The sequence below is a fragment of the Marmota monax genome, unplaced genomic scaffold, assembly GCF_021218885.2.
Source record: "Marmota monax isolate L192 unplaced genomic scaffold, Marmota_monax_Labrador192_F-V1.1 WCK01_AAM20220418_F8-fsc00015, whole genome shotgun sequence".
NCBI lineage: Eukaryota > Metazoa > Chordata > Mammalia > Rodentia > Sciuridae > Marmota > Marmota monax.
Genome location: NW_026692194.1, coordinates 12,378,145 through 12,387,866, shown reverse-complemented (window position 1 = coordinate 12,387,866; position 9,722 = coordinate 12,378,145). Strand labels below are relative to the sequence as shown.

The 9,722-nt window shown below is 38.8% G+C and overlaps 1 protein-coding gene across 2 annotated transcripts; it reads left to right on the top strand.

Moving 5' to 3' along the window:
* Positions 1-8,945, top strand: LOC124078777 (prolyl-tRNA synthetase associated domain-containing protein 1). Of its 2 annotated transcripts, XM_046423869.2 has the most exons (4): positions 1-218; positions 3,559-3,646; positions 6,616-7,197; positions 8,497-8,945. In XM_046423869.2, exons 3-4 carry the CDS (start codon positions 7,114-7,116, stop codon positions 8,926-8,928), a joined length of 516 nt encoding a protein of 171 aa, XP_046279825.1. In that variant the 5' UTR covers positions 1-218; positions 3,559-3,646; positions 6,616-7,113; the 3' UTR covers positions 8,929-8,945. The 2 variants fall into 2 exon arrangements, with proteins under 2 accessions (XP_046279825.1, XP_046279839.1); XM_046423883.2 differs by lacking the exon at positions 3,559-3,646.
* The last annotated feature ends 777 nt before the right edge of the window (positions 8,946-9,722 follow it).

The following is a 9,722-nucleotide window of genomic DNA, read 5'->3' as shown; positions in this document are numbered from 1 at the left end:
CCGGAAGTGGTTTTCCCCCGAATTCTAAATAGTCGCTGTCGCCCCGAACTCTGGCTGTCCGACGTGTTGTGATGGTGCAATCAGGGGTCTCCTTCCAGGATCCACCGCGTGTGGTTTGTCGCGTCTGCTGCACGTTTCCCTTTTTAACAAATTACTGCTTCTCCGGGATTGTTTGTGGCTGCAGTGTCTACACCGGAGGGAAAACTAAACGAGGAAATGTGAGAAAATGCTGTCCTTCAAAGACACATGTAACTAACAAAAAGGAAAAAGTTCAAGGAAAGGTGGCGATGGTGGTACTGTACGAGGAGTTCTTTCGGAAGTATTTCGGACAGAATTTATAGTAGAGCCAGGGAGCTTGGGTTCTTAACCTGATTTATTTCCCATATGTACGGAGGTGTTTTGTCAACTTTCTTTGCCTCACTTTCCTCATCTGTAATATGGTAACGACAGAAGCTATTTCACAGGATCATAGTAAGGTTTAGTGATTTGATAAAGTGTTGATAATAGCGCATAGTTCATGTAAGTGTTTACTCTTGTGATTTTTAAGCCACCTCCCACCTATATGCCTCACTTTGAGGAGAGTGTCTTTGGGCCCGTTCCCTTGACCACAGCCATCACCGCCTCTGACTGTTAAGTGTTTTGACATCGAACACTGCCATAGTTAATGGCTTCAATAAGTTAACTCTTATATAGAAGATTTTACTTACTCAAAAGCCTGCTTTCCTTTATTTCTCCCATAATGTAACCTCCTAATTCATGCCTCTACCCACCCATCTTTTTTCTTTTTCCTTTTTTTTTTTTTTTTTGGCCTTCGGGTGCCTACCACAAAAGTTTGTACTAAGCCTTACTGGTTGGGGCTGGGGGTGTGGCTCGGGAGTGGAGAGCACACATAAGCAGGAGGCCCTGGGATCAATCCCCAGCCCTGCCAAACAAACAAAAGGCAAAAAAAAGTGTTGCTCAGTGATTGAATGTAAACCTTACCCCCTAGCCTTCCCACCACCCCGCTCCTGGGGATCTTTTAATTTAAACCTAACACTCACATACTTGAAAACTGTTGAAATTCATTCCAGTTACTATCGTTGACCTACCATTTACAAATATCTACTGAAGTTTACTTTCTCCAAGAAGTAGTTCTTTGTTCTCTGGCCTTGCAAAGCAGTTGAGAAGCAGAAAATAGATTGGTAGAACACCAAAGTAGTATTTATATCTTCCCCTCCCCCAATATTAAACGGAAAATAATCTAATTTTATGCTATAAAAATTCAAGCTATACAACAAAATATAGGGGAAAATGACAATTTTTAAAAAATGAGGACAGTAAAGGAACAGAAAGCCAACTTGGAAGAGCTCTGAATAGCTTTGATAGTGCTGAGGATTGAACCTAGGGCTTTGTGCATGTTAGGTGAGCACTCTATCACTAAGCTAGAAACAGTTGAGCAGCAAAATAACAGTATTGGATTTCAACCCAAAATGTTGAAAACACACACACACACACACACACACACACATACACATACATGCTGATATAAATTCTCAAAAAAAAAAATAAAAAATGGACAAATCTTTCTTACAGCATTTCAAACAATATATGTATATAAGCCCCATTAGGAGGTGAAGTTTAATTCTCCTGTTTCTGTGTGTGTTTCATGAATTAGATTTAGTGCTTTCCTTCCAAAGGACAGAATATGGAAGTCAGAAAATAATAATTTAACTGGGGAGAAATACCACCTTAACCAAGCTTCTGAATAGGCTCATAAGAGATTCCTCCCCTTTTTTAAAAAAATTTTTTTTAGTTGCCAGTGGACCTTTATGTATTTATATATGGTTCTGAAAATTGAACCCAGTCCTCACACATGCTAGGCAAGAGATTCCCTCTTCATAGAGAATATTTACAGAAATAGAATCATGGTAACATAATCTGTTAGAGTTTTGTTGTTGTTTTGTTTTGGAGCAAATTTTGCTCAAAATATTGGTGAGTGATGACACCAGCAGAAGTTCTTAATTCCCATGATAAGCTATCAGGAAATAGCTCCTTTTTAAAATTTTAATTGATGAACCAGCTGTGAAACAGGAAATCAGTCATTTTATTAGGATTTCTTTCCAGGAGATATTTTAAATTATGGCACATGAAACAGTTCTGTTCAGATCAAACTTCCTTTATTAAAAGGCTACGTGAGCCCCCAAATCTAACTGCTTCTTAGAGTTTGACTTCTTTTTTGTGAACTTTTATTCAGGTAAATGTTAATAAAAATGGTGTTTTTTTCTTCTGATAATGTCTTTTGTTAGTTTAACTCAAACATCTCTGTGAATAAACCTAAGAGGGTAAGGAAAAGGTTTTCATCCCCAAAGCCTTTCTCTCCTGGAAAGTAATGTAATTCTGAGGGGTGCCTACTAGGTAAGGCTCCTGTCCTCAAGAACATTATAGTTCTTATGGTAGGAAATTCCACATGGATTAAATGTTTAAATGTTAAAGATGAGAAGATAATGTTAATTATGTGATTCATTGACTTGAGTAGGAAAGACCATTCTAATCATAATTTCAAAACTAGAAGCTACTGGGGAAAAAATACTATTGAATAAGACTAGTGGTCTCTAAACTTAAGTATGAGAGTCACCCAACAGGTTTGTTCTCTTGCCATAGAACTTGCCCCCATACACAGCACAACTGCCAGTACATATCATTATAGGGGATGCTTCATTTGCTATGATCATCAACAGTGTGTAGTTCAGCTCACTGACTACTTTGTCCTGCATTATTATCAAATTAGTGTCTGTTTCTGGCTCTGCAGCCACTGACATCCACACATCTTTACCTCTTGTTTCTGGTACACCTTCACAGGTAACAGGCTCTAACACCTCCTAAAGTCTCTCCTCCCTTCTGGCTACTGGCATATCTGGGCTCTCTTGGCCCCTGTTGGCTCCTGGCACACTCGGGCTCTCTTTTGGTCCCTGTTAGCTCCTAGCACACTGGGTTCTCTCTTGGCCCCTGCTGGTTTCTAGCAATCTAAGTCACAAGGTTGTGCAGTATCAATAACATATAGCATATGGACTGTCTTGCCCCTGTTGATTCCCAGCACCCTTAAATCTCACAGGCATGACCACAAAGCAGCCAGGGACTCTCCCAACCTCTGTCTAAATTGTTTTCCAAAGTCCACCATCCACCTGTTGTTCACAAGAACCCTTGGCTGCTGCTGCTTGGTTTTCTGCATTACCACTGTTTGCCACTGGCCAGGCTTGCAGGTATTAATCTTCCTCCTCTTTGAACTCCATCAACAATATGGGGGAAACCAAGAGGTATTTTCAAGGTTCATAAATCCTCCTGCAACTGTACTTTGGCTTCAGAGGCTTCTTTCTTATCTTGCAACTTCCTCATCTTGGCAGTCTGCATCAGTTTTTTCTCTCAAAAAAAAGTTATTTCTTCATCCCACATCCACACTGGCCATGTATGTGGCTCCTCAGGTTTCTTTTTGGTTAAGGCGACTAGCTGTAAATTAGGTGTGGGCACATTGTGTAGATCTTTGAACTTGGTGACATGTAAATTATTATGTTTTTCTTCTAGTTGATCTGGTACAAGCATACACTGAAGAATTGTTCATCTAACCAGACAAGCATGTCTGGTCATGCTCATATATCTGGGCCTCCATCTAGTAAGGATCTCTTTTTCTTTCTCTCCAAGAGCCCACCTATCTTTTTTAAATGCTTGCTGCAATCCATGTCTGTTATGGTTTAGATATGATGTCCCCCAAAAGCTCATGTGTGAGACAATGAAAGAAGATTCAGAAGAGAAATGATTGTGTTGTAAGAGAGTCTTAACCCAATCAGTGAGTTAATTCAGTTCACTGTAGATAATTTTTAATGTAACCTATTTCCTATTATTACTGTTTCCAATGTATTTGCTCTGAAGACAAAGGACTATACTCAGGATAGCATTTAATGCAGTGATCACACATATGTTTAACAAATAAATATTGCATTAAACCTGAGTTATGATAGTAGTTTTTTGTTTGTTGATCAGTGACATAGTTCTTTCACCATAGATTATTTAGCTCTGTTTTATAACAAAAGTCTTGGGTTGTAAAATCTTGGTTGCAGTATACTTGGTTGTTCAATCACAGGTACTTAAAATTAAAGAAGCCATTAGTGCTGAGGCATGGTGGTGCACACCTATAATTCTAGCAATTAAGGAAGTTTTGGCAGAAGGAGCACAAGTTTGAGGCCAGTCTGGACAATTTACCAAGACCCTGTCTCAGAATAAAAAATAATAAATGGGCTGGGAAGTAGCTCTGTGATAAAGCACCCCTTGGTTTAATCCTCAGTACCTAAAACAAAACAAAACAAAAACAAATCATTAGTGTACACCAGGGTGTGTGTGTGTGTGTTAGTTATCAGGGATTGAACCAGGGAGTGCTTACTACTGAGTCACATTCCCAGTCTTTTTTTAAGCTTTTGAGAGAGGGCTGGCCCCAAACTTGAAATTCTCTGGTCTCAGTCTCCCATGCAGCTAGGATTACAGGCATGCAGTGATCACACATATGTTTAATAAATAAAATGGCTGTCTGCCATTTCTTGGAATGGGTAATCTTTACTATTCAAATTTCATTTTTGGCAAAACCTACTGAAAAAAGTGAGCACATCACACCTAATATGCTAAAGCAAATCTTAAATACATTTTAATTAATTAAATATTCTTTTATATACATATGTATATATATATATATATGTCAACTAAATATATATATTTAGTTGTAGATAGACACAATACCTTTATTTTATTTTTTATGTGGTGCTGAGGATCAAATCCAGTGCCTTGCACATGCTAGGCAAGCGCTTTACCACTGAGCCCCAGCCCCAGCCCCATAATTAAATATTCTTTTAAAAAAATTTTTTTTTAGATGTAAATGGACACAGTGTCTTTATTTTTATGTGGTACTGAGGATTGAACCCAGTGCCTCATACGTGCAAGGCAGGCACTCTACCACTGAGCTATAGCCCCAGTCCCCCATAATTAAATATTCTTAAGAAAACAAAACAGAAAATAGTCTGAATATTCTATTGCTGGAGTTTAAACTCCTAAGTTTAGAAACTTAGGTCAAAAAAAGCTTAAAAAGAGTGACATTTGGTTACACAAAAATGAGTTTACTTCTGTAGATGGAAGCTGGAATGAAAGAAACACGATTTGGAGGATATATGACAAATGAAAGATAATTATTTATCAGTATCAAACCCATTAATATTCATTCAGTGGATAAATGAGTCAAGAAAGGAACAAAGCTAGTTCACAAATGGGAAAATAAAATAATAAACATGGAAACAGATGTGATCAGGTGCATTCAGGCTGGTAGGACCACAGACTAAACATGGAAACATATCCAGGTCCTGGGTAATCAGAAAAAAATGCTTATTAAAAAAAGAAAAAGAAAATTAAATTACAGCCGGGCTTGGTGCACAGCCTGTAATCCCAGCAATTCATGAGGTAAGGCAGGAGGATTACAAATTCAAGGCCAGCCTCATCAATTTAGTGACATCTTGTCTCAAATCAAAAATAAAAATAGTGGGGATATAGTTCAGTGGTGGAACACCTTGGTCTCAATCCCAAGTACTGTTATAAATAAATAAATAAATAAATAAGTAAATAAAATTAAATAAATAAAATTTTAATTTAGAAATTATATATACATATATGTAATAATCAGAAAAATGCATATTAAAAAATAAATGGTCCCTTTTGTCTGTCAAATTTTAAAATTATATATCTGCCAAAATGTAGAAAAATGGGTTAATTCATACATTGTTAATATATTATAAATAAGAATAATTATTTTGGAAAGCGATTTAGAATATTAGAATTCATTAACACAGGATGTCTACCAATGCAGAAATGATAAAGAAAATTATTATCCTGGTTTGGGGATGTAGCTTAGGGGAAAAGGACTGGTGTAGCATTCATGAGGCCTAGAGCTCCACCCCAGTACCTCAAAAATAACAAAAACTAATAAAAACTCTTAACAAAACTATGATTTAATACATATCTATTAAAATAGGAAAACAGTGTAGAAACAGGAAAATGCTTGTAACTGATAAAAGCAGGATACAAAACTGTGTATATATGAAGGTTTCAATTATCTGAAAAACTTTCGTTTATACAAAACAACAAGAATAAAAGAAACAAGCACAAGAATGGAAAGACAGACCTAAGTAGCAATAGCATTATAGGAACACTGGAGTTTGAGTGATCTTTACTCTTGTTTTCCAAATGCCCTGTAACGGTGTAATGCGATAAATTGATTTTGTTGTTGATCTGAATTTACTGAGGCCATGGGAAATGACCTGTTGTTTCTATAATCAGAAATAAAACAACTGCGTGGGGGTGGGGGATGTAGCTCAGTGGTAGGCACAGCACACAAGGTCCTCCAAGGTTTAACCCCCAGCGCCTAGAAGGGGGAGGGGTAAGCAAATAAGCAAACATGGACCTTAAAAAACAACAACAACAACAACAACAAAAAACCACAACTTAAAAGTCTAGGAGGCAGATAAAGCTGAGAAAATTGTGTTATCTAAAGTCAGTTCTGGGTGAAATTAATTGTAAATTCAGCCCTGATTTCTTTTTCTTTTGCAGCTTCTTCCAAGGCTCCTGGTAAAGACTCATTTTGCAAGTGATAAGAGAAGTTACCCGAACTCATCCACACAAACATTGAACGTTCCCAGGTTCCGTATGATATTTGAGCCTTAATCTAAATCTCTAAGTGAAACCCTAACGTGGAATTTCATGCCTCACTCAAGTGGTGAATGCGTGTTTGCCAGTATAGCTGAAAACACTGCACCAAGATGTTATCAAACTACCAAGCAAAAAGTGAGTCCCGGTTAGCGCTGCAATGGAAATGGATTCTATTTAAACGAAAAACGTGCGGACCCAGGAAACTTTCGGCCGGATCTGCGGGCACTGAGCGAATACAGTAACCTCCCTGCCGCAGGCAGGCATTAGCGCGTGGAGACGTAGGCTGGCGCAGAGTGGCGGGGCGGCGCGGCCCCGCCTCCGGAAGGTGCGCAACTGGGCTTCCGGCTCGGCTGTCATCCCTCCCGCACTTCCGCCTCAGGCTGTCGGCGTGGCGGTGGAATGGCGGGCTCTGAGTTGCGTGCAGCGCTGGAGCAGCGACTCGATGCCCTTGCCATCCGCACGGAGGTCGTGGAACACCCCGAGGTGAGGCTTTCGCGTTAGGCGTGACTACAGGGATAGCCCTGGCCAGAGCAGGTGCTCGCTCACTGCAGGTCCATCCGCCGAGGCCGTGGAGATCAGGCGTTCCAGGGGTGATGTACAGCAGAGTGCTTTCGATTAGGACTGTAAGGTTGTCCTGAAACTTGTTTTCTTCTTGGAGTGACTTGATCACATACTGTGTTGAGAACTAGTTCAAAATATGGAAAACTTGTGCATCTAACCGGTCTGGTTGTGGTCCGTTTGTCCACTTTGTGTATATAAAGTGATACAAAGCACCAAACCGCCTATTTAGTGGCCCCTACGTACAGCCGGAGGTGAGGGGTTGATATTTTGCAGTCATGGATCAGTTTATCACACTTTATCAGTTTATTACACTTTACCAGCATGGCAAAAATCACCATTCCCTCCAAAAAAAAAATGGTTGCGAATATGCACATTTTAACATTTTTTAAGACATATTTTTAGATGTTGATGAACCTTTATTTTACTCATTTATTTATATGTGGTGCTGAGAATCGAACCCAGTGCCTCACAGGTGGAAGACAAGAACTATACCACTGAACCACAACCCCCAGCCCTTAACATGGTTTAATGTACTAATGTGAATATTTGTACGTTTCCTGAAACTAGTGTAACTTGAGTGGTGCAGGGGCATAAAGCTTACCCAAAAGTGACAGTCGATAATGGCTAAAATGGCGATCTCCAAAGACTAGAATACAAAATTAGTATTCCTTACCTTTACAAATCCAACATCAAGACTGTTTTTCTGACCTTCCTCTCTTCCATATGGTCTCTGACATCCTCGCCCCCCACCTTTTGGTACTGAGGGGTGCTTAACCACGGAGCCACATTCCAACCCCCAACCCCCGCTTTTTGAGATAGGGTCTGCTAAATTGCTGAGGCTAGGTTTGAACTTGCAAACCTCCTGCCTCAGCCTTCTGAGCCACTGGGATTACAGGTGTCGCTAGGATTACAGGTTGTGCCACTGTGCTGGGCTTTACCTGTGCATATTGCCAGATTTTTTTGATGCGTTTTATGTAAGTTTCCAAGTCTTATGCAGCTGTCTACTTTTAATACCCAAAGTTTGAAGTTTTTTTTTTTTTTTTTTTGGAATGTGAGAGCATGCTTGGCTGCACCTTGGAATGGAACACTGGTCTAAAGAGAAACTGCCTGAGATCCTAAGATGAGGAATTGAGAAAAGGGATTGTAAATATTTCATAATGTGTAAGTATGTATATATGCATATTAATTCCTAAACTTCTCATATATGTGATTATTTTGTAGGTGTTTACAGTTGAAGAAATGATGCCTCATATCCAGCATCTGAAAGGAGCACATAGTAAGAACCTATTTCTTAAAGACAAAAAGAAAAAAAACTATTGGTTGGTGACAGTTCTTCATGATAGACAAATTAATTTAAATGATCTTGCCAAACAGTTAGGTGTTGGGAGCGGAGGTCTGCGATTTGCTGATGAAACAGTAATGCTTGAAAAACTGAAAGTTGGTCAAGGCTGTGCCACACCTCTGGCCCTCTTCTGTGATGATGGAGATGTAAAATTTGTTCTGGATTCTGCTTTTCTGGAAGGTGGACACGAAAAGGTATACTTTCATCCAATGACCAATGCTGCAACCATGGGATTGAGCCCTGAAGACTTTCTTACATTTGTGAAGATGACAGGACATGATCCCATAATACTAAATTTTGATAAAAATTAATGCTCCGAATAACTGTATTTCTGAAAACTGTCTTTCTTGTAATTTTATTTTTTTAAAATGAATTATATATAAGATTTATTGAATCTTTTAAGAATTCAGGCCTAGAAGAAAATAGGCCTTGGGGTGAAGGTAAGGACATGGAGTTTTTATTTTATTTCTGGTACCCTATTTTATCCCCTACTCCCCACTTTTTTTTCCTGGTAATGAAAGTGAGTACCAGGAGGCAGGAACAGGGGAGAGAAAGGGGAGGTATTGGAGGGAAAAAAAATGACCATATTATATAGTTATATTGTGTTCCTGTACAAATATGTAACAATTCACTATTTTAAATTATATGAAATAAAAATCAAAAAATTGAAAGTGATAAAGTAGTATCTTTGGTTTTGGGATTGTGGCTCAGTGGTAGAGTACTTGCCTACCATGCATTGAGGCACTGGGTTCCATCCTCAGCATCACATAAATGTAAAATAAAGATATTGTGTCCACTTAAAACTAAAAAGTAAATATTAAAATAAATAAATAAAAAAGATGGAGTTGGGCGAGGTGGCACAAAACTGTAATCCCAGTGATTCAGGAGGCTTAGGCAGGGGGATCACAAGTTTGAAACCAGCCTCAACAACTTAGTGAGACCTTAAGTAACTCAGTGAGACCCTGTGTCAAAATAAAAATGAAAAAGTATGGGATTATAACTTAGTGGTGAAATGCCCCTAGATTAAATCCTCAGTACTGAAAAATATAAAAGACATACTGAGGTAGTTTTAGTCAACTCAGATCCTGTTTTCCATCTCCTATAA